This window comes from Bos mutus, chromosome 21, assembly GCF_027580195.1.
Source record: "Bos mutus isolate GX-2022 chromosome 21, NWIPB_WYAK_1.1, whole genome shotgun sequence".
Taxonomy (NCBI): Eukaryota; Metazoa; Chordata; class Mammalia; order Artiodactyla; family Bovidae; genus Bos; species Bos mutus.
In genome coordinates, this window is record NC_091637.1 from 2,129,674 (window position 1) to 2,154,988 (window position 25,315).

The 25,315-nt window shown below is 50.2% G+C and overlaps 1 protein-coding gene across 1 annotated transcript in view; it reads right to left on the reverse strand.

Annotated features, from left to right (window-relative positions):
• Positions 1–25,315, reverse strand: part of ATP10A (ATPase phospholipid transporting 10A (putative)) — a 181,441-nt gene that overhangs the window by 90,359 nt on the left and 65,767 nt on the right. Inside the window, 1 exon segment of the mRNA XM_005890679.3 lies at positions 18,192–18,396. Coding sequence (XP_005890741.2) covers positions 18,192–18,396 — 205 coding nt within the window.

Here is a 25,315-nt window from a genome sequence, read left to right on the forward strand (position 1 = left end):
TAGCTCAGACACATAGGTCACTGCCAAGGATGCCCCATCTGTGACACTGGAAACCACTGGCCACTGCCCTCAGATTCGAGCAGCCCAAGAGCTCCCAGCTCCAGACTCCCAGCTGCAGTGGATAGCTCTGCAGCATGACTGGCACATGCCTGTGAGGAGGCTGCGGACATAAATAGTCTTGTTTCTTGATTATTTTCCTTTTGCAAGCTTGGCCTTTACAGCCATCCTAGGATTTGAGGTGAAGCATCTCCAGAGATGAGAGATGCCGAAGAGATCAAGAAGAGATGGAAAGAATACATGGAAGAACTGTACAAAAAAACTATCTTAATGAATTGGTTAAGGCGATGGTGTGGTCAGTCACCCACAATCAGACATTCTGGAGTGTGAAGTCAGGGGGGTCTTAGGAAGCACTGCTGTCAATAAAGCTAGTGGATGTGATGGCATTCCAGTAGAGCTATTAAAATCCCTAAAAGATGATGCTATCAAACTGCTGCACTCAATATATCAGCAAATCTGGAAGACCTAGCAGTGGCCACAGGACTGGAAAAGGTCAGTCCTTATTCCAATTCCCAAAAAGGGTAGTACCAAAGAATGTGCTAACCATCGGACAATTGCACTCATCTCCCATAGTAAAGTCATGCTTAAAATCTTGCATGCTAGGCTTCAGAATTACATGAAACATGAACTTCCAGACGTCCAAGCTGGGTTTAGGAAAGACAGAGGAACCAAAGATGAAATTGCCAACATTTGCTGGATCATAGAGAAAGCAAGGGAATTCCAGAAAAACATCTACTTCTGTTTCATCAACTATGCTAAAGCCTTTGACTGTGTGAATCACAACAAACTGTGGAAAACTCTTAAAGAGAAGGGAATACCAGACCAGCTTACTTGTCTCCTGAGAAACCTGTATGCAGGTCAGGAAGCAACAGTTAGAACCCTGCCTGTATGGAACATCCAACTGGTTCAGGACTGAGAAAGGAGTATGACAGAGCTGTCTGCTGTCACCTCGTTTGTTTAACTTATACACTCAGCACATCATGAGAAAGACTGCACTGAATGAGTTACAAGCTGGAATTAAGATAGGCAGGAGAAACATCAACAACCTTCAGTTCAGTTCACTCGCTCAGTCATGTCTGACCCTTCACGACCCCTTGGATTGCAGCATGCCAGGCTTCCCTGTACATCACCAACTCCAGGAAATTCAGGTCCACTGAGTTGGTGATGCCATCCAACCATCTCATCCTGTCATTCCCTTCTCCTCCCACCTTCAGTCTTTCCCAGTATCAGGGTGTTTTCTACTGAGTCAGTTCTTCACATCAGATGGCCAAAGTATTGGAGCTTCATCTTTAGCATCAGTCCTTCCAATGAATATTCAGGACTGATCTCCTTTAGGATGGATTGGTTGGATCTCCATGCAGTCCAAGGGACTCTCAAGAATCTTCTTCAACACCACAGTTCAAAACCATCAATTTTTGGGCGCTCAGCTTTCTTTATAGTCCAACTCTCACATCCATACATGACTACTGGAAAAACCATAGCTTTGACTAGACAGACCTTTGTTGGCAAAGTAACGTCTCTGCTTTTTAATATGCTATCTAGGTTGGTCATAACTTTTCTTCCAAAGAGCAAGCATCTTTTAATTTCATGGCTACAATCACCATTTGCAGTGATTCTGGAGCCCAAGAAAATAAAGTCTGCCACTGCTTCCACTGTTTCTCCATCTATTTGCCATGAAGTGATGGGACTGGATGCCATGATCTTAGTTTTTAATATTGAGTTTTAAGCCAGCTTTTTCACTCTCCTCTTTCACTTTTATCAAGAGGCTCTTTAGTTCCTCTTCACTTTCTGCCATAGGGTAGTGTCATCTGCATATCTGAGGTTATTGATATTTCTCCTGACAATCTTGATCCCAGCTTGTGCTTCATCCAACCCGACATTTCTCACGATGTACTCTGCATATAAGTTAAATTAGCAGGGTGACAATACACAGCCTTAATGTACTACTTTACCAATTTGGAACCAGTCTGTTGTCCCGTGTCTGGTTCTAAGTGTTGTTTCTTGACCTGCAACCAGATTTCTCAGGAGGCAGGTAAGGTAGGAGGTCTGGTATTCCCATCTCTTGAAGAATTTTCCACAGTTTGTTGTGATCTACACAGTCAAAGACTTTGGCGTAATCAATAAAGCAGAAGTAGATGTTTTTCTGGAATTCTCTTGCTTTTTCTATGATCCAACTGATGCTGGGAATTTCATCTCTGGTTCCTCTGCCTTTTCTATATCCAGCTTGAACATCTAGAGTTCATGGTTCACGTTCTGTTGAAGCGAACAACCTCAGATGTGTGAATGATACCACTCTAATGGCAGAAAGTGAAGAGGAAGTAAAGAACCTCTTGATGATGGTGAAGGAAGAGAGTGAAAAAGCTGGCTTAAACAGTAAAGAAATTAAGATCATGGCATCTGGCCCCATTACTTCATGGCAAATAGAAGGGGAAAAGGTAGAAGCAGTGAAGATTTCCTCTTCTTAGGCTCTAAAATCACCACGGATGATGACTGCACCCATAAAATCAGAAGATGATTGCTGCCTGGCAAGAAAGCTATGACCAACCTAGACTGTGTTAAAAAGCAAACACGTCACTGTGCCGATATAGTCAAGATTATGGTCTTCCCAGATGTCATGTACAATTGTAAAAGCTCAACCACAAAGAAGGCAGAGTGCTAAAGAACTGATGCCTTCAAACTGTGGTGCTGGAAAAGACTCCTGAGAGTCCCTTGGACAGTGAGGACATCAAACCAGTCAATCTTAAAGAAATCAATCCTGAATATTGGAAGGACTGACGCTGAATCTGAAGCTCCAGTATTTTGGTCACCTGATGAGAAGAGCCAACTCATGGGAAAAGTCCCTGACGCTGAGAAAGATCAGGGCGAAAGAGGGCAGAAGGAGAAAGGACATCAGAGGATGAGATGGTTGGATGGCATCAATGATGCAATGGACATGAACTTGGGCAAACTCCGGAGATGGTGAGAGACAGGGAGGCCTGGAGCACTGCAGTCCATGGGGTCACAAAGAGATGGACACAACTGGGCAACTGAACAATGAACAACATTTCCAGAAAGCCCTGGCGGTTCTGTGGACCTTGGTGATGACGTCGGCACTGCAGCACGGGGCGTTGCATCTGCTGAGATCAGCACCGTGGCTCCTAGGCTGCAGGTAGAGCCCTAACAGTCCCCAGCATGTGAGGCCAGCATCCTCCCTTCTTCTGTAGAGTACTTGCCAATAGCTGCGATATGTGAACAAGGATTCCTTCTAAAAACTGGGGCTTCCCCTCTGAAGCATGTAGCCCTGCCCTGTGAGGCAGTCAGGAGCAGCCCCCAGGATGCTGTGTGTCCAACCTACTCCTGTGCTCCTGAACCAGGGGGTAGGTTAAAGCTGCAGACCCCGCATCCCAGAGCCACAGGCATGCACTCCACACCACACCCAGGCCTCCTCAGGACCCCACACAACCTCCGCCAGCATTCAGTTCTCCAGCTTTCTCCTGCCGCTCTGGACTCACTGAGCCCAAAGCAATGTCTCCCGCTTGGGACAGACCTGTTGGGTGTATTATGGGGCTCTTCTACACACAGAGGCCCACAGGGGCTGCGCATGCCCCCCTCAGAGGACTTCCAGGGCAGCCACAGGCAGGGGCAGGAGGGGAGGAGGACTTGATGCTGTTCCCATCTTGCAGGTGCTGAAACTGAGACCTGAGAGATTATATGACCCTCAGGTCACCAGCCAGGAGATACAGAACCCAAAGCCTGCTCCCCACAGTGCTCCCTGTGGCCGAGCTTGCCCAGGCCGCCTTCGTGGATCAACTGCCCACAGCATTTTCCTTCCCAGCCCCTCTGAGGACCATGGCCCCTCCTAGAACAGGGCTCTCCTCTGAGTCAGGAAGACAGCGTGAGGAGAGCCAGCCACCACCTATCGGGTGAAAAGCTGGCATGTCAGGAGGACATGTGCTGCTTCACAGGCCATGGAAGGTCAGCGTCACTTCTATTCTGTGGCCTGAGGGGCTGGAGTCTGCAGTCGGCCTCCCCATCCCTGCCTGCCTCGCCTGTAACTAGGTTTTCCTTAGAGAGTCTTGGGGAAACAGGGCAGGCAGGGAGCGCAGGCAGGGTAGGGGGCGCTGGGCCAGGAGGGTGGGCAGCACCTTGGCCGCTTCAGTCAGGCCACAGCCTCGTGTGACCGTTTTCACCCCAGCCACAGCGCAGCTCACCAAGCCTGCTAGCCCCAAGGGGGTGGGGGTGCTTTCTGCCTTCATCACGGTGCCCAGCACATGGAGTGCCGTGTCTGTGCACAAGAAGGGGCCTTTCAGCGCCTGCGGGTCCTCCCGGCTCCCCATCAGCACCTAAACCCCACGCCCTGTGTGTGTGTCTGTGTGTGTTGTGTTGGTGGTGGGGGGGATCCTCCCAGCTCCTTATCAGCGCCTGGACCCCATCCCCTCTGTGTTGGGGTGGGGGAGTGTTCCTCCCAGCTCCTCCTCAGCACCTGGACCCCACCCCCCGTGTGTGTGTGTGTGTCGGGGCGGGGAGTGTCCTCCCAGCTCCTCACCAGCACCTGTACCCCACCCTCTGTGTGTGTGTGATTGGGCGGGGAGGGTGATCCTCCCAGCTCCTCCTCAGCACCTGGACCCCACCCTCTGTGTGTGTGTGTGTGTGGGGGGGTGGTCCTCCTGGCTCCCCACCAGCACCTGGATCCTTCGGAGGCAGAGCCTTCTCGCAGCCCCAGAACCCCAGAGGTCACCGTCCACTGGCCTGCCCAGGACCCCGTGTTCAAGCAGGCCTCCTGGAGCAAAGTGAGGGACAAGGGCCATGGCCTGGTAAGAGGTACATCCCAAGGACCCCCAAAAAACCTGGCCAGGTTTTTGCCAATACATCAAAGCAGCAGAACTCCCACCAATCAAACCTTGAATGGAGCCCCCAGATACAAGTGTGTGTGCACACCTCTGTCTCCTGTACCTGTGCATTTGTACAGAGAGACACATACAGACAAACACGCCGCGTGTTCTGCCCCTGGCTTCTTGGCATCAGCAGTTTCCTTAGCCTGGCTGCTCCACCACAGAGCACATTCTAGTCGGGTATTGGGACAGTGATCAGCTTCCTTCCTGAGGTTCGGGCCTGGGGAGCTGTCCCTTAACTTCACGGCGATGCCCCAAAGTGCCTGCCTCGCCATAGGCTTTTGAGCCCGGCGCCAGGGTGAAGGCTACAAGGTCACTTGGCTGTGACTCCCGCTCCGGCACTGCAGCTGCCACCATGCCCCGGGCCGACCTCAGGGGAAAGACGTGCCAGATCCTCTGCTGCACTGGGAAGGTGCGAGCAGGGCCCGCCAGGTGCCATCTGGGGAGTGTGGGTCCAGCCCCCGCAGGCTGAGCACAGGAGCCGGAGCTGCAGAGGTGTAGGAAGAGGTTGCAGGGCCACCCGTGAGCCAGGACGGGGCCACCCAGCTCTCCGGACCCACCACCTCCTCTGTGAGAGAGGAAGGCAGTGTTCTCATCTCAGGGCCCTGGGAACCTCAGGGAGCACAAACAGCCCAGCACCTCCCCCTACCCCAGGCAGGCAGAGTGCTAGGGTTCCATGTACCCCCAGGGTGGGTCTGGGTCAACCAGAGTACAAAGTGGTTCAGTGCTGGCCAAGAGAGCTGCAGAGACCACTGCCCCAGGCATGTCACTGGCAGAGTTCCCAGTTCTGAAAGCAGGGGAGGGGAGGGGAGGTGCTCTCTTTCAGAGGCATGTATTCGGGACAGACTCTACGGGACAGCTCGCGTGCATGCATGGAAGGGCCCTGGGTGTCCCCACGGAGGTGACAACTCGTGAGGGGCTGCATCCCAGTGGAAGTCGGGCCTAGCGCTGCAGAAGCTTCAGACCGAGGCGGCTTTCTGCCCTCAGGAGGGTCAGCCCAGTGGGCACGCTGTGCACGGGTGGAGACGGCCGGGGGTGGCCGGCCTGAGACTGGGTACAGCGCGGAGGGGCCGTGACGGGGGTGGGTGGGGTGCGGAGGTGCAGAGCGCTCCTCAGGGCTGTGGGACCGGTACGAGAAGGAGGGGTATCCAGGCCGCCCGCTCCTGCCACAGCAGCTCAGCGTGGACCTTTTCTCTGAAAGGTGCAATCAGTGGAACAAACAGCTGCCTCTGCTTAGAATAAAAGCAAACATCTTTTTTGCCTCTCAAGCCACAGGAGTGGAGTCAGAAGCACATGCTCCAAACCGGGCAGGAAGCCCAGCTGGGCCCTGTATGGCACTGCCACCGTGGGACCCCAGACTCACCTTGCCCAACCTGAGCATGGCATGCTGCCCCCCAACACCAACCCAGAGGCTGCACAGAGCACAGCCCAGGCCTCCTCATCCGGAACCTTCCACAGCACTGGCCTGGGTTCCCGGGGGTCAGCCCTGCACCCCGCCTGCCCTCTGCCCACACTAAGCCAAGAGGCTGGGCCGCGCTGTGTGCCACAGGGGATCTGGGTTACTCAGGAGTCCGTGTACCTCCCTCGAGAGAATCAGGAGCAGCAGTGACAGAGAGGCCTGGCATACGATGAGCGCTGGGGGAGAGTCCGCTGGGACCACCACGCAGGGCTGGGGGTGTGGGTGGGCTCCTCACGGAAAGGGTCACAGCTCTCTGACCACTGACAGGGCCCCCCGCAACCCCGGTCCCAGGGTATGCGGGGCCAGCATCTCCTGTCCACAGGTGGGCAGGCAGCCATCACGGATTTCTGGGGGCACGATGTGCAGGGTGGCGCCCCTCCCAGAATCCAAGCCCCCCGAGGCTCTGGTCTCTCTGGTGCTTGAGACAAAGTCCTACCGGAGCTCCGGGGCCCCGCCCTGCAGGCACAACTTCCCTGCGCACCTCAGCCTGCAGAGCCTGCTCGCAGAGTGTCCACTCAGGACGCCACACTCGGGACCCTCCAGGGGGTCTCCAGGGCTGAGGGCGGATGCCCCTCAGTCTCGCCCTTGCAGCCTCACAAAGTCCGTCCTCACAAGACTTCCCGCCTGATGGTCAAGGTTCCAGAACGCTCGACCAAGGACAGATGACTGAAGAAGCCATTTGAAGTTCCTTCCAAAACAAACCTAGATCTGCAGGCCTTTGAAGCCGGCCTTCTTCACCACCCAAAAGGGCTCACGTCTAATCACCGGCAGGAGGAGCTGCTGAAAAGTCACTCATCAAAAGTACGTGAGAGTAAATTTTTTCCTTTTTTCTCAAAGACACAAGACTCACACAAAGATATTTGTTTGCATTAGCATTAGGTGTGTGCGTGCATACAACAAAGAATGATTTTGAAGCTTAGGCCCAATTTCTAAACTTACAAAAACCCACACAGATGTAGCTCAGAGCCCAGTCTCTGGAAGAGAGAGGAGGATTCCTGGTCACCTGCAATGACACACTTTAGGAGGGGGCAGGGAGGGGAAGGCATCCAGTCACAGCTGCTACCTAGCAAGCGGCTCTACTGGAAACCAACAAACTTCAGCCTGACATCAGCTGGGTGACAACACCCATCAGTCCCGCTAGGTCGAATCCCAGTGCCTTCTGCAGCACAGGTTACTCATCGGCACTGCTGGGAAAGCCCCAGTGTATCTCAGTATGGTTTAAACCCAGTTTAGATGTCAAGAGCATGGTTTCATCCACACCCAAGTGGGTAACAGTGTAGCACAGCTCCCCTCCCCTTACAGACAGACCCCCTGCAAGTTAGACAGGCTGGGACCTGGGACCCTTTGCTGCAGTGCCTGCACCTGAACAAATGTTTCCTCAAGCTACAAAATATCAAGAACCTATAAGTTACAAAAATAACTGTGTGCATGCACAGTTGGGACAAATTATGGACAAGACGCAAAAAGACCAAAAAAAAAAAAAAAAAACCACCACCAATCAACTGCCACATCTAAAGAGCCAACAGCAAAACATGGGGCTGGGACAAAAGCAGGGTACTGTGCCTGCCCACTGCACACAGCACCACCGAAGGGTTTGCAAACCACCTGTGCCACCGCTTCAGCCCGAACCCTGGACACATCCCCCCACCCCCACAAAGGAAGTAACGTTGGGACCAGCTTGCCCTGCACCCCTCGGGGGAGCAGAGGGGCCTGTGGCTTGTTCTCGCCCTCACTGCTGCAGCAGGGGCTCCAGTGAAGACTGGCCTGACTTTGGTGTCTGGCCTCTTTTAATTTTCTCTTGACTGGGGAAGGCCAAGAACCCCGGTGGGCGTGTTTCACAGGACACCGCGATGACCACGCAGAGGTGGGTGCGGACCCCTGCTCTGTTCACATGCATGGGGGCCAGACGCCCAGAAGCACTCTCACCAGTGCAGGTACCTAGCGCTGCCTTCCACGGAGGAGCCCACGGAGACGGAAGGCTTTATATAACGTCCCCTATAATTGTTGCTGAAGTGAGGAACTAGACTCTTTTTTTTTATAAACCACATTTAATTAATCACAAATTCTTATTGATCTTGCTCTTTAAATATTTCCTAAGTATAACTCATCTTGTTCATTTTCACAATTATTGTTCTAATTTTAGGCCATTACCATTTCTTTACTAGATTATTGCAGTATTTCCCTATTGGTTTCTTTGCCTTTAAAAAAAAATATTTTAATTGGAGGTTAATTACAATATTGTGGTAGTTTTGCCATGCACTGACATGAATCAGCCATGTGGGTGTACATGTGTCCCCATCCTGAAACCCCTCCCTCTTCCCTCCCCATTGCTTCCCAAAGGGTCATCCCAGGGAACCAGCTTTGAGCGCCCTGTTTCATGCATCAAACCTGGACTGGCAATCTATTTCACATATGGTAATATACATGTTTCAATGCTATTCTCTCAAATCATCCCACCCTCGCATTCTCTCACAGAGTCTAAAAGTCTATTCTTTATATTTGAGTCTCTTTTGCTGTCTTGCATATAGGATCATCATTACCATCTTTCTAAATTCCATATATATGTGTTAATGAATGTGTATTAGTGTTTTTCTTTCTGACTTACTTCACTTTGTATAATAGGCTCCAGTTTCATCCACCTCATTAGAACTCAAATGCGTTCTTTTTAATAGCTGAGTAGCATTCCATTCGGAGAAGGCAATGGCACCCCACTCCAGTACTCTTGCCTGGAAAATCCCATGGATGGAGAGGCCTGGAAGGCTGCAGTCCATGGGGTCGCTGAGGGTCGGACATGACTGAGCGACTTCACTTTCACTTTTCACTTTCATGCATTGGAGAAGGAAATGGCAACCCACTCCAGTGTTCTTGCCTGGAGAATCCCAAGGATGGGGGAGCCTGCTGGGCTGCTATCTCTGGGGTCGCACAGAGTTGGACACGACTGAAGTGACTTAGCAGCAGCAGTAGCAGTACTCCATTGTGTATATGTACCACAGCTTTCTTATCCATTCATCTGCTGATAGACATCTAGGTTGCTTCCATGTCCTGGCTATTGTAAACAGTGTTGTGATGAACACTGGGGTACACGTGTCTCTTTCAATTCTGGTTTCCTCGGTGTGTATGCCCAGTAGTGGGATTGCTGGGTCGTATGACAGTTCTATTTCAGTTTTTTAAGGAATCTCCACACTGTTCTCCATAGTGGCTGTACTAGTTTGTATTTCCACCAACAGTGTAAGAGGGTTCCCTTTTCTCCGCACCCTCTCCAGCATTTATTGTTTGTAGACTTTTTGATTGCAACCATTCTGACCAGCGTGAGATGGTACCTCATTGTGGTTTTGATTTGCATTTCTCTGATAATGAGTGATGTTGACCATCTTTTCATGTGTTTGTCAGCCATCTGTATGTCTTCTTTGGAGAAATGTCTGTTTAGTTCCTTGGCCCGTTTTTTGATTGGGTCATTTATTATTCTGGAATTGAGCTGCATGAGCTGCTTATATATTTTTGAGATTAATTCTTTGTCAGTTGCTTCATTTGCTATTATTTTCTCCCATTCTGAAGGCTGTCTTTTCACCTTCCTTATAGTTTCCTTCTTTGTGCAAAAGCTTTTAAGTTTAATTAGGTCCCATTTGTTTATTTTTGCTTTTATTTGAAATGAGGAACTAGACTCTTAAACATTCAGAAACAAAAGGAGGCTGACACAAAACATTCAAATGCTGTGGCAACTGGTCTCATGTTGTGGGAGCAGGGACCTTCCTCTTGTCAGGAGCTCTTCTCAGAAAACAAGGGAAAGGGAGAGACCACAGGCGCGACACCCCATCAAGAAATAAACTGCCTCACCGCGTACTGTGCAGAGATGGGGCTGCCTGGGCACCACTGCCTAATGCATTCAGGGAACAGAGATGATCGACAATCAGACTGAAAATCCCAGGCCCCTCAGGAGTGAGCTCCTGTAGGTCAACATGCTGCCGGAACACTACATTTCAGCCCAGGAAAGAATCTTTTTATCCTCTCCTCGAAGACAGTCAAAAGTGGTAACTTGGACATGCTCAGATCATCTGGCTTTATTCTTTGGGATACACACTTTGCACACACACACTCTCAGACACATATACATGCCTACACACACACACACACACACACTACATACACATCCATATTCACTTATGAGGAGGAACTTATGACAACTGGGAAGATCTCACATTGTCAGCTCCTGCTGGTAAAGAAATTCCTGCTCCAGAAACATACACACAAAGCCTCAAACTTTTTTCAATCACTGATGTAATTCAACTACATTTAGAAAAACTGAAAATAGATTAAATTATTTTTTCAAAGAAAACATACAAAAAACACTTCACATTGTACACCACCATAAATAGAACAAAAACCTTATAGCTTTAGTTATCATTTTCCTAGAATAAGAAGTAACTACTTCCAACCATACAAAAAGCACAAATTTAAATGAACACAATGTTGAAGTTTTTATATATTGTAATAAGATCTTTTATGATTAATCCTCCACATAAACAGAATATTATCAATTTCCTGGCATTCAGCTGTTTTCATTAAGATAACAGTGCTTCACTCTCTGTAAAGTCTGCTTTGTTAGACCACAGGTTCAAGTTAAAAAATCCATGGCAAAGTCACCAGGATTAGAAACCAAAGCATCTTATTATACAATCAAATTGACATTCCCCATTAATCAAATACGGTTGATACTATAAAACACGGCATGTCTCAGATAATGATATTACCTACCTAACTGAATTGCTTTGAATATCCATACTTGCTAGAATTAAAATTTGAGTCCAAATATATTCTCAAAATAATTTTCTTTCTCAAAGTCTTTCCTCTTACCTATTTAATATCCCTTAACAAAAGTATATGCTTGTTAAATTTGAGAATAAAAATGTCCCACAGTACATATATATAATGGAATACTGCTCGGCCATTAAAAAGAATGAAATAATACCATTTGCAGCAACACGGATTGTCGTACTGAGTGAAGTCAGAGAAGGACAAATATCGTACAACATCCTTTATACGTGTGCAATCTAAAAAGAAACGACACAAATCACTTACTTACACAACAGAAAGGGACTCACAGACTTAGAGAACTTACAGTTGCCTGCATAAAGGATGGGCAGAGGGATAGTTAGGGAGTTTGGGATGGACAGGGACACATGCTATACTTAAAATGGATAACCAACAAGGACCTACTGTACAGCACATGGAATTCCGCTCAATGTTACGCAGCAGCCTGGATGGGAGGGGAGTCTGGGGGAGAATGGACACTTGTATTGTATGGCTGAGTTCCCGTCACAGTTCACCTAAAACTATCACAATACTTAATCAGCTACAGCCTAATACAAAATAAAAAGTTTTCAAAAAAATAAAAATAAAGCTCAACTTATAGACAAACATTTTTTAAAAAATGTCCCATAGAATAAATTATTAGCTTAATGACTACACTTCATGGTAAAAGAAAACCATGAATCTTTTTGTGAAGGCTTGATATCTACTGATCCAATTAACACACCCAGCCAGCTGTCTTTGTTTTCCACTTTGATGACAGATGGTTTCCTTCTTCAGTCTCACAGCAGAGAATGTAACTAATATGAAGACTACTGGAAAAGCTTAAGGAAAAAGAAACTTTGTTGCAAGAACCATATCACAAACCACTTTTTCACCCCTAGTTTTCCTACCATAGAGATAATTTGGGGAGCATGTGTAGGTAGAAACAAAAAATACTAATTTTGTTTCCTCATATTTGGAATTTTGGTTATCCTTCTCAGCTCCTTGAATTTTATCAAGTAGCTTGGGGGAGGACTGCCTCTCCCTCCTAAAGGAAACTCAGCTTTGTCACTGCCTGACAGTCTGGCACCCAATACTGGTGGGATTTTAGACAAATCTATGTGCATAAGTGCAAGGAAAGCCACGTCACTGACTTAGGATTAGGATCCTGCCAGTCTGGACATTAGGGGGAGGATGGACACATGTATATTTAACTATATGTATACTTAAAAAGCACTACTTTTTAAGGTAGTGCTTCTCAGACTTTTTCCAGCCTAGGAAATTCCATACTGATGTCATCAGGAGCACGTGCCAGGCACACATGCACACACATATGCACACACCCACACACGCCTGGGCAGAGCGAACTTGGGCAGGCTCGTGGGTTCAGCTCTTCCTACAGTTCTTGCAATCAGCGCTTCACACCGCAGGAAGCAGATGGCCCCGTGGGTGTGGGCAACAATCCCACAGGTCCATCCAAGAGACAAACCAGAGGAACGTTTTTTCCCAGGAAACTAGCCCACACGAAGTCCCCTCCTGGACAGCCCTTCCCTGACTCCAATATGCCTTCTGTGCCTCGGGGCCCCACCCTCTGCCAAACTCCATCACTGGGCACGTGGGCCCCGACTGCTGCTTTATCCCTGGTAGTAGCTCTGGTCCACCTCTGCGCAATTTCCTTATTCACCACTAGGGGAAAGAGGTTTGCCTATTTTGATGGGTGCCTAGAATAGCATTTAACATATAGTAGGTGCTCAGGAAATGTTTGCTAAAAGAATGAAACATCACAAAAATGAGTCTGTAAAAAAAAAAAAAATGATCACTGTGAAATCATCAGCATAAGGAAGACCTGAATGAACGTGCGGGATGGAGAGAGAGACGCCCAGAACGGACGGGGCTGGAGCAGCCCATGCAGCCAGACCCGGGGGCGCCAGACTCTCCCGAGTCAAGGGGCGGAGGAGTGGCCTTGGTAGAATCTCCTGATTTCCCGTTCTGCTTCTTGTCTATAAAAGTGTACAACATCATTACCTCACAATTTATATTTAAAAATATGATTTGGAAATGTTTGCACCACTATGAACAGGAGAGGCCCGGTAAGATCTGACTCCCAGGAAGCTGGAACAAATGTGAGTTGCTGGGACAGTTCATGGTCAGCCTTGCTGCTGCTGCTAAGTCGCTTCAGTCGTGTCTGACTCTGTGTGACCTCATAGATGGCAGCCCACCAGGATCCCTCATCCCTGGGATTCTCCAGGCAAGAACACTAGAGTGGGTTGCCATTTCCTTCGCCAATGCATGAAAGTGAAAAGTGAAAGTGAAGTCGCTCAGTCGTCTCCAACTCTTAGCAACCCCATGGATTGCAGCCCACCAGGCTCCTCTGTCCATGGGATTTTCCAGGCAAGAGTACTGGAGTGGGGTGCCATTGCCTTCTCCTGGTCAGCCTTGGAGTCCCTTTTATTTCGTGGATAATGCCAATTTGACAGTTTGATCCAAACTTCGTTTTTTTCATTTTTGGTTTGCAGGATCTTAGTTCCCCAACCAGGGACTGAACCATCGGGCTCTCTGCAGTGAAAGCACGGAGTCCTAACCACAAGGGAACTTACATGACCCCAACATTAAACCAAATGTTCAGTTTGAAGTGCCAATATCTACATTTCCTTCTCCAGAGCCGAGACGGCTGGGTGGCTGGAGGTGTCCGGGAGCCCTGTCCTTTGACCCGGGGATCTGGGCAGGCCACACGTGCACCCCACCTCACTGTCATCATGCTGGGCTTCCAGCCTCTGAATTCTGTATGATTTGGTGAACACTCTTCAGTAAATACAATGCTGTGTCCACCTCTGAGACATCATCTGACCTGTGTCACTGCCTAAAACACTCCCTGGCTCCCAGACCCTCCCATCCTCGCCTTCAGAATGCAGTTCACGGCCTCTTTCTGGATGCCTCCCTGGCCTTCTGGAAGGCCCTTTCCCATCCCGTCCCCTCAAGGGCGTCTCTTCACTGCTCAGTGTCAAGCATCTGCTGGCGAGCAGGCCTGGGCCCACCACCTTAAATGCCCAGACCCTGCAGCGTGTGGACCACTTCTGTCTTTCTCAGCATCCTTCCTGGCAAACAAGCTCTTCATAAACGACTTCAGAAACTGGAAAGGGTGGGAAGAGGAGCCACTTTCTCATTGTCAGCAAGGATGGGGGCGGCGCCAGCAGTCCGCTCGGTGCATTTGGCCTCCGGGACTCTCAGCTCAGGGGACCGGGGCCCGAGCCCGCTCTGCTGCCCCCTGCACCAAGTCCTGAGCCCCTCTCATGCACAGGCCTGGGACCCCCAGAGCTGCTGTCCAGAGAGTCACCTCTGGCAGTGTTCACGGCAGCATCAGGAGTCACACACAGAGGGGGCATCCCCAGCACCCAACTCCAGCAGCTCCACTCAGCGGATGGCACCTGCCCCAGCATCTCAAAAGTTACCATGCCCAGCACCTCTCAGTGGATAGCACCAGCCCTGGTATCCCAAAGGCAGCATGCCTAGCACCTCTCGGCGATGGCACCTGCCCCACATCTCAAAGGCATCATGCCCAGCACCTCTCAGCGATGGCACCTGGCCTGCATCTCAAAGGCATCATGCCTAGCACCTCTCAGTGATGGCACCTGCCCCAGCATCCCAAAGTTACCATGCCCAGCACCTCTCAGCGATGGCACCTGGCCTGCATCTCAAAGGCATCATGCCTAGCACCTCTCAGTGGATAGCACCAGCCCCGGTATCCCAAAGGCAGCATGCCCAGCACCTCTCAGCGATGGCACCTGCCCCACATCTCAAAGTCATCATGCCCAGCACCTCTCAGTGATGGCACCTGGCCTGCATCTCAAAGGCATCATGCCTAGCACCTCTCAGTGATGGCACCTGCCCCAGCATCCCAAAGTTACCATGCCCAGCACCTCTCAGCGATGGCACCTGCCTCAGCATCTTGAATTTATCATGCCCAGCACCTCTCAGCGGATGGCACCACCCTCGGCATCCCACAGGCATCATGCCCCAGTGCCTCTCAGCGGAAGGCTTCCCTACTCCCGTGAGGGCTGAGCCCCTGGGACAGCCCCCAGTAGCTTTCCTACCATCCCACAAGGGACGTCCACGAGCTCGGCCATGAGAGCAAGGCTCAGCTTCAGGGCCTCTTCCCTGGACGCTGTCTCAGCCCCAGGACCACTGGCTGTTCTGTCAGCCCTTCTGCATTCTGGGGAGTCACTTTACTTCTTACTGTGCAACCCCATGGGGAATTCTTGCTTTACATCAAACTTGCCCTAAATCAGGTGTGGTTTCTGCCTCCTCACTAGACCCTGGTGGATGCACCCAGACCCTGCATGATTGTCAAGGCCCTCTCTTATTCTTCACCTAAGTTTTTCAAATAGCTCTAATTTAAGCTCCCCTAGGGGCCTCCACTTTTAACAGAGCTGTCATCAACTTGGGACAGTATTACTGTGTATTGGACAGGAATAAGCTTTTCAAAACCTGCCTGAGATGCCAGCTGACTCCATCTGTGAAAACCTCACCTCAATACACAGGACTGAAATGTTCCTGACATTGTAGCGTTACAGCTGAACCTTGGTTTTCCAATTGTCAGGCTTCCATGGGGAAGTTCATATATTTCAGAATAATATTGTATAAAGAAAAATTCAGGTACCAGAAAAATGCCTCTGGACATTAGGGAAAGAAGGGGAGAAAAAAACATAAAGGGGAAAAAATATACTAATAATAGGGACTAGAGTGTGCATGTTGAAGAATCTGGGTGCTAATACAGACCTTTTTTTTTTTAATAAATCAAAATGGTTCAGGTTCCTAATTTTGGCTCAGCTCCACTGGCCTCCACAGGCACACACAGGCCCTATGCAGGTAGGTTAAGGATGCATCCGTCTGTGGCCATCCTGGAATTTCAACATCCAATCCATCTTACAAATTACACATTTGTACAAAGCACCAATGAAGAGTAAGGTGTTCCAGCTTTCGTTTGGGAAAAAAGTGGGTTGAGGAGGCTTTTAGATATTACTGAGTTTAGCAGCTGAACAAACCAGATGATAGGAAACAAGAAAGTCACTCAGGAGAGCTGACCAAGGAGATGCACCTACCTGGCTCTGCCCCTCTCGCCATCCAAACAGATCCACTCTGCTCTCCAGTTCTGCAGTTTCACCAGATTGTCCCACAGTGTCTGAGCTTTCATCCATTAGATGCTCAGGTGCGTCTGTTTATGTTACACGCACCTTCTGCACACACTGGCCGCTTCTCAGGATGGAGCTGGAGTTTGTGTCGTCACCGCCTCCCTCCAATCCAAGCCCATCCTTGCTGACCTCAGGGGTGGTTCCCACGCTGGGCTGGACCCTGGAAAGGGCTCACAAACTGCAGGCTTTGGGGACCAGGGTTAGGCCCGGGAGTTAGGCGGCCTCAGAGCAGAGGCACACAGAGCCTGGGGAATGCGGGGCAGGGTAAGCTCGCCCTGTGCACTTACTACCAAACCCTGGAGCACGATCAATAAGGAAGCTGAAGCGCACTGGAGGGGCCAGTGCTGGGCCCCGAGGGTGCCCAGCGAGCCCTGCCATCAACTCTTCTGATCTGGGAGGAGACGATCCCGTTTTTAAAAATACCATTTTTAATGTTTATGTATGCTTTGCCTCATTGCAAGAAAGATTTGAAGCAACTCACATTCTTGGCACAAAAGGAGCCTGAAACGAGGAGATCAGGGTAGTGGATGGAAGCAAGGGCACAATGGTCCGGACATGGTGAGGAAGTTGGGGTCTGCAGGAGGTGTCTGAGCATCAGGCTCAGAAAGTCCTGCCACCAGGGCTGGCGAGGGCCCCAGGGTGTGGGAGGCCATCTGGCCCTTTGCAAATGTGTCGAGGTGGGCACAGCAACCAAGGGCAAACGGCACGGACACTCACAGCGGAAGCCAGGGATACCCCCCAGCCACCCTGCACGATGAACACTGCACCGCAGATGCCAACAGTGCCCCAGGGACACCCCAGGCTATAAAACAAGCCAACTGCTCCAGAACCCCTCGGTGCTGACTGTAAGGCCTGGCTCCTCTGTAGGAGCTCACGAAGACAGGGCAACGACAGAGGAAGAGACCCCTCCACGCCCCTCAGTGGCGGCCTTCCTGAAACACAGGAGCACATCGTCTCAGGTGCTTCCTAAACCTTCCTTCCTTGATGGCAAGGCCCACATGCACAGAGACAGGCAGCGGGGTGTCAGAACAAGGGCCGCCATGATCCTGATCATGATCCCTGCCAGCCCCTGAGGTCGGCGCCCTGTCTCCTCTGCACAGGCCTGGAGGGCAACAGAGGAGGGAGCCTCCTGAGGGCTCTGAGCTTTCAGCCACCGGCTGCTGGTGGGTACCGGGGCTGGGCCCGGCCCCCGGTTCTACCTCTCAGTCCTCACAGGCCTAGCATGTCTGAGCTGGACTGACGCTCCTCCCAGCCAGGATCCAGTCAGAGACGGTAACGCAGATGGACCCGGGTGGATGCGGGTGACCTCAGACACATCCCTGAGGAGAGGAATTCCTAAGCCGCATGCTGCAGCCAGGTCGCTACTTCTGCTGTGTCAGAACAAGAGCAACAGGCAGAAATGCGCCAACAGTCGGCCAGGCCCAAGTGTTCCCAGTGACGTGAAGGCCATTCCAAGTCTGAGAAGTGGACAGTGGACCCAGACTCCCAGAGCCAGACTGCTCCCCGCCCCCGGGCAGTCCGACAGCCCCACCCAGGCGCGGACCTGCTCTCGCAGGAAGTGAACGCCCAGACCCTCGCTCCCCCACCCCCCAACCAGGCGTGGACCTGCTCTCACAGGAAACGAACGCGCCCAGAGGCATGGAGGCCCACGCGGGAGACACGGCGGAACGCAGTCCCCGGGCCGGAACACGCCAGGTCCGCTCAGACCCTCGGCCCCACTCAGGCGCGGACCTGCTCTCACAGGAAATGAACGCCCAGAGGCATGGAGGCCCACTCGGGACACGGTGGGATGCAGTCCCCGGGGCCAGAACGCACCAGGTCACTTACGAGCTCAGAGAAGCCTCGGACCACCTGGCGCCGCTTCAGGTTGGTCTCCCCATCCAGGTTGGCTGTCTCGATGTGGCACAGCCCGTCGGGGTCGCTGGAGGACAGCAGCAGGATGTCCGCAGGGATGGTCTCATTGCAGCGAAGGCGCACGAAGTCTCCCACGCGGATCTCCTTCCAGAACCGGTTCACGTACTGCTCCTCCTCCCTGGCAAAGAGACGGCGGTTAACAAGGCTGGCGGAGGCCAACTGAGGCCACATCTGGGTGGCGGGCACACGCAGCTCGGTGAAGGCTCTGTGCCACGCTCTGGCATGTGGAAAATTTCCATAATAAGAAATGCTGAGAACCCCCTGCTGGCACAGCAGGTAAAAATCTGCCGGCCAATGCAGGGGACACGGGTTCAATCCCTGGTTCAAGAAGATTCCACATGCCACAGAGCAACCTAGGCCAGTGTGCCGTGACCGAGATGATCATGGCCATTTTCTGTGCTCTACAACAAGAAGCTCATGTACCACAATGAAGAACACCTTCCCCTCCTGCGGACGCAACTACAGAAAGGCTGCACACAGCAACAAAGACCCAGGGCGACCAAAAATTAATTATTTTGAAAAGAGAAGCACTTAAAAAGAAGATTCCTGAAGACCACAACCAGTGTAACTCCAATTACATGAAATATTTAGAACAGGCATCCATGGCAATAGAATATGGATTCGTGGTGGCCACCCTCTAGGGGTTAGGGAGATGAGGAGAAGTTATTTACTGGGTACAGGTTTCCATTTGGGGTGATTAAAACGTTCTGGAACTAGGTAGTGGTCATGGTTGCACAACTTTAAACACACAAAATGCCACTGAATTATTCACTTTAAAATGGTTAAACTGGGGACTTCCCTGGTGGTCCAGTGGTTAGGACTCAGCACTTCCCTGCAGAGGCTGCATGTTCAGTCACTGGGATCCCACTGCCATTACCTGGTCAAAATTAATTAATTAAAAAAAATAAAATGACTAAATTTTCCACTCCTAGGTATGTATCTCTAAAGAACTAAAATCAGGGACTTGTATAGATATTTGCCTACCCATGTTCATAGCAGCATTACTTCCTGTAGCGTAAAGGTAGAAACAACCCAAATGCCCAAAAATAGATGAAGAGATGAGCAAAATGTCATAAATCCACATGAAGTGAAGTGAAAGTCACTCAGTCCTGTCTGACTCTTTGTGACCCCCATAGACTATACAGCCCATGGAATTCTCCAGGCTAGAATACTGGAGTGAGTAGCCTTTCCTTCTCCAGGGAATCTTCCCAACCCAGGGATTGAACCCAGGTCTCCCACATTGCAGGTGGATTTATCAGCTGAGCCACAAGGGAATATAGTGGAATATTATTCAGCCATGAAAAGGAAGGAAATTCTGACTCATTACAAAATGGATGAACTCAGAGATCATTATGCCAAGTGAAATCAGTCAGTCACGAAAGGACAACTATTACACAATCTCACTTTTATGAGGTCCCGACACAAGACAAAGTCACAGATACAGATAGTAGAATCTCTGCACCATCTGCAGGATGGAGCCCACAGAAACGGATCTTCCCCATGTCACTCAAGATGAAGTGGATAATCACTCAGAACACTGCCACCACACTCAGCTTTCAGCATCTGTTAGTTACCATTGGTTAATAGATACCAGGATGAAAACATTATGTGTATATTTCTGCTTAGATTTTTTACTCTGGAAAATTGAGCTCATTAATCCTACAAAGGACATTTTAAGAGTTCGTTGGAGACAGTCTTGTCCACATTTATAAATAAACAAAGAACCAAGACTCTATCTCAAGATATCATTCTACATGATGGAAACTGAATCAAAAAATCCTCTGGGCTATATTGTCAGGAAAATAAAGAGCCCTAAAACACATTGCACTTGCACCCTCACCCTCTCAGTGGCCCCTGTCTCATAAAGTGACTTTCCTCAGCTGAGTTCTCAGAGACCAATTCAGCAGTGAGTCTGGGTCTCACCTGACTCCCAAGTTCTGGCGACCAGTCCTGAGTGTCAGACTTATATTTTATTCTGAGGGCACCCATGGCAAATGTCCAGGTGCTGAAAACTGAAGAAGCTGTTGTAAAGCCTCTGTTTTCTTGCATTCCTCTAATTCATGAGCACAGTAGTTTGGTTGCTACAGAGCCAACAAAGACAAATTAGATACAACTTTGTCCTCAAAACTAAATGCAAGGTGTACATACAAATATTAAAAGAGGAAGAGAGGTAATGCAATTTTATCAAACATGGTGTGTATTCAAATAATACTTGACCAGCTTATCTAAATTGTAAGATATTATTTTGCAATTTATGAAACTCATTTCTTGTAATTTCTTGTACATGTTTATTACTTGTTCTTAATGCCTTTTACTTTTGGAACCGTGACTGTTGAAATCAAAAAAAGTAAAAGCCAAATGCAAAACCAAAGCACTAGACAGGCGCCCCCTGGGGGTTGTGGCCTGCAGCCGCCAATGGGGCTCCCGGCCCAGCATCCCCTCCAAGGCCAGGACACTGTTCAGATGAGCGTCCCCCAGCTGGACAGTCCCCCGGCCCGCCCGAGGGCACTGCTCGCTCGCCGTCACAGTCTGACCACCTTCCAGTGGACTGAGACGAAACATCACCTAACTGTGTTCCTATTTTCTCTTCTGAAGGTCAGACTTTGACTTTCTACCATTAGAAACATTCTAACATTAGCTTCTCAGTCTTTCTTCCTCCTCAGGACCCTTTGTCGGCTTCCCACAGAAGCCACAGAGGCATCTCAAGGGCCTGTGTCCTTTCCTGGAGAAAGTATCCAGAAGTTATGTCCCTGTGCAGTCCCTGAGGCAACAGTACACTCTCAGAGAGCTGTGCGGCCCAGAGTGACAGCTGCCGGGAGACTGGGTCCCTGCCCTGGGGATGGGTGGCCGGGGCAGGGAACCCCATCTGGCTCAATTTATCTTCACCATGCTCCATTTACAGAACTCGTCAAACACGAAGTCACTGTCCATCTGCCTTGAAATCTTAGAAAATTAGCTTGCCCACTCCAGCAGAGCATGTCTTTAAAACAGCAACTTCTCAAAGTTACTGTGGAGGCTCTGAGTCTGGAGGAGCCCTCACCACCCCCGCCCTGGAAACAGCAACGGCGAGACCTCAGTGCCCGTCCTGGCAGGAGCGGCCCCCACGCCTGCAGGCACGAGAACAAAGCGAGCGGCATCAGGCCACTCTGGGCCTGAAGGAGAGAGGCCCTGCAGCTCACGGGGACCCGGGAAACCCAGGCTCCGGAGGCACCTGGGGCCGAATATGGCACAGAGCTTGTTCTCCTCTGCAGACCAAGACTCCTCACGCAAGCCCCACGGCCCCGCCGACTGCCCCAGCGGGAGCTCCAGCACCAAGCCTGCACCCGACGCTGATCCGGTAACATCCCTGCCTGTGTCACTCTTACTCATTTTCATTATAGATATGTCATATACATCATAAAGTAACATACACGGTATAATGTATATACCGTGTTACATATTACATGTGTATGTCTACACATATATAACAGATACCATACATATAACATACATATTATATGTAAGTAGCCTCCAGCAACTGTATTTGGACATACAGTCGTTAAAAGAGGTGACTGAGTCTAAACGAGGTCACAGGGCGGGACCCCAGTCCAACATGAACGGAGCACTTCTAAGAGGGGGAGACACTAGGCATCCGTGTGCAGGGGACCATGTGAGCACACGGAGAGACCACCATGGGTGAGCCAGGGAGAGGTCCTGTCAGCGCCTTATCTGGGACATCCAGCTCCAGATAGGACAAGAATAAATTTCTGGTGTGTGAGCCGCCCCGTCTGTGCACCATTGCGGCAGTATGAGCCGACCAGCACCTGACAATGTCCATTCCCTGACTCCCGCTGGACGGGTGCCCCCAGCCGGGAGAGCAGGAAGAGGGGGCAGCAGGGGCTAGGGGACTCAGGGCGTGGCCCCGGGAGCCTCCTGCACAGGCCAACGCCCCACAGGCCCCTCTGTGCACAGGAGAAGCACCGCAGGGAAGAGAGAAATGAACCCCAGTGATACAGCAACACGGCCTCCTAAGAGCACTGATGTCAGAAGCAGCAGCTAAATGCTTTAGGACCGGCTTCTGTTTCTTCAGGTCATGGTGGATGCTATCTAGGGTGGACAAGACACGCAACCACCCTTCTGTACAGGAAAAGTCTCAGGAGTGTATACCACCCATGGGTGCCCTGCGAACTCCTGAATTTTAACCTCCACCAGGCAGGCACCTGCACTCTGCCAGGGGCCAGGGCATCCACCCGAGACACAAGGTTTAGACACTATGCATCTGCCTACAGCACCTTACTGCACAAGTGGCCCCGTGCAGTGTGCCTGATGATACTCCTTCTGAGCGCAGGGGCTGCCTCATTGGCTGGCAGGATTCTGAGATGCCCCCAGACCCGCAGCCCTAGTGGGCGTGCCCTGCCGGTCCCCCGAGTCAGCTGGGGTGCCGCAGGAGTCACTCCTACACGTGCAGTGAAGGTGCCCCATCAGTGGGCTACGAGCTCATTAGCAGGGAGACCATCAAGTGGGCCTGACGGAACCATAGGACCCCTGTACACTGGACCTCAAGCAGAGATGGCGAGTCAGACGGAAAACTGCAGTGAGCAACGGAGGGGCCACGTGGCCAGAGCCAGGGGGCCACTGGCACTCAGCCAGCAAGAGCAGGGCCCAGGCCGACCAGCACCTGAGCGAAACTCCATCAAGGATCTAGTGAGCCTGGAAGAGGACCAGGCCTCAGACGAGACATGTCAGGCCAACACCCAGACCGCAGCCGGGCGAGGCCCAGGGCAGAGCACCTGGCCAGCACGCGCCTGCATCCTGCTCCCGGAAACTCTACAGCACACAGCAGAGTTGTCTCCAGTTGCTGGGTTTATAGTAACTCATCACACAGCAGGAGAAAGCTAATGCAGACAATCCTGACCTTCTGCACAGAGGCAGGAGCTAGAGACGGCTCCCTGCCCAGGGGCGCAGTCCTCGCAGGGTGCAGCCAACAAGAAAACCACACTCAGCTTCAGAATACGTATACCTGAGAAAAACTCGGAGCTACCAGGGGAGCCCAAATGAGAAAAGGACTATCTCACAGGAAAAGAATGCAGAGCAAGACTGCTTAAAATCCAACCACAGAGGAAGGAGCCCAACAGAGGGTATGCATAACACATCAAAACGTGGGCAAACCTGAAAACATGTAGTCCACATCATCCCATTACAAACGCGGGGTGGGACCCTCCACGGGAATGACAACCGTCCTTCCGATCAGCTGAGTGCCTCTCTCAGGTGTCCTGAGGGGTCTGCCCCCAAGGGTTCAAGGGCCACTGGTGGGAAACTGTGATTCTTCTGAGATGGGGCGGGGAGTGGGGGAGGGGACCGAGCTGAAACGGGGCCTGAGTCTTTTCTTCGAGGGACACACTGCCGCTGGTTTTTCTGCACCAAAGCCCTCACCTCTTGGCCTCTTGTTTGCTCAGCTGTAAAGTGAAAGTGTTAAATAATTTCCAAGATCTGTTCTATGATTAGCTTTCCTCTTCTGGGACAATCAGTTAACCCTGTTTATTATTAGTCCTGCTGAGCTTTGCAGTTCTTATCTGAGCCTTTCTTGTGCAAAACAGTACAATGCAGGGGTGAAGAAACAAGGAAATATTAAAGGGACCAGTGACAAATTTTATTTAAAGACAAGCAGTAAACAAAATTCTAAGCTCACATCATCGTTTTTGATCTGTTGTTTAGGCTGATAATCTATTTATTTGTGCTAGTTGTGTTTTTAAGATTACTAAGAAAATAATTCCAATAAGAGGAGATAACTGAGTTACAGGATTTACAGGAATTATTTTAAGCAGTTGAAAAGCATGTTTTTGCCTGAAGATGCTTTGTTACTTTCATGTAGCTCTTTGGATTCAAGGACTCCTGCTCAGAAACGTTCTGTTAATGATTTATGCTTTGAAATGTATCAGAACTCCCACCAGTTCAGCCTCATTCATGGCCCCTCTCCAGTTGTGGTCCTGTCTCTGCAATGGCTAAGGTTTTTCAACAAATCTGACTCCATAGTGGATCTGTTGCTTTAACTTTTGTATTCTATTGCTTTTGCTTCAAGTTAACCACTAAACAGATGTTGCCTGTAAGCTTAAATGATAATGGCCCACCTCTGGAAACCCTGCTTCCCAGATAGTGAGCATTAAGCTAAAATACCTTTGTTTAGCTCTCACAGGAAACATCCTGACTAGGCCCACCTGTGAATGACTGCAGGGAGAAAAGAAACAAACACTTCCCCTCCAGAGGTTGACCAGGACCAGGAAATGTTTGACTTTACTTCCTTGTTTAGTATAAAAGAAGCCTCAAATCTAACTCAGGTTCTTTGGGGCAGGAGTCCGCCACCTTCTTGGTCTGCCCGCTTTATAAATAACAGCAATTCATTCCTCAGTTTGATGGCCTGTCCTGTGGCAAGTAGTATGAGCTTGGACTTGGTAACAATGTAGAGAAGGAATAAAACCAAACTGATAAAGTTTTTTTTAAAAGGCACTTGTAGGAATTGAGGGAACTTTACTTTGATCTTTACTGTGTTGTTTTCAAATGGATTTGCATTTAGGTTATTACAGTACCATTTTCCCTAACAGCAAAAGAATATTTTTTGTTTTTTTAAGTTGACAATAGATTCCAAATTTGAGAAACCAGTTAACATCCCTGGTGACCCACTGCCCCTCCGTCTACAGGGACAGACCGGGCTGTCACTGTCCTGCTCTCCATCCCAGCCTATGGCTTTATGAACATACGCGTCCTCCTGGCTGGAAGGAGGAGGGAGGGGAAGATGATTTCTGATTCTGCATAGCAGGTGACTCCTCCCTTGTAACACGACACAACCATTCCAGTTGGAGCCAGGAGGCAGGCTGCCCACTGTTCTAAACGTCTCCATGAAATACCCATGCCGCATGCATGGAGCCCACTTCCCAGGACATCTTACTGCTGGAGATGCCTGCCTCTTCCACTTCTCAGTAATTTAGGAAATGAATGAGAAGTCTGTAATGCTTATAACTTGGATACATATTTGACTTAATGATACAATGTCTGACTTTATG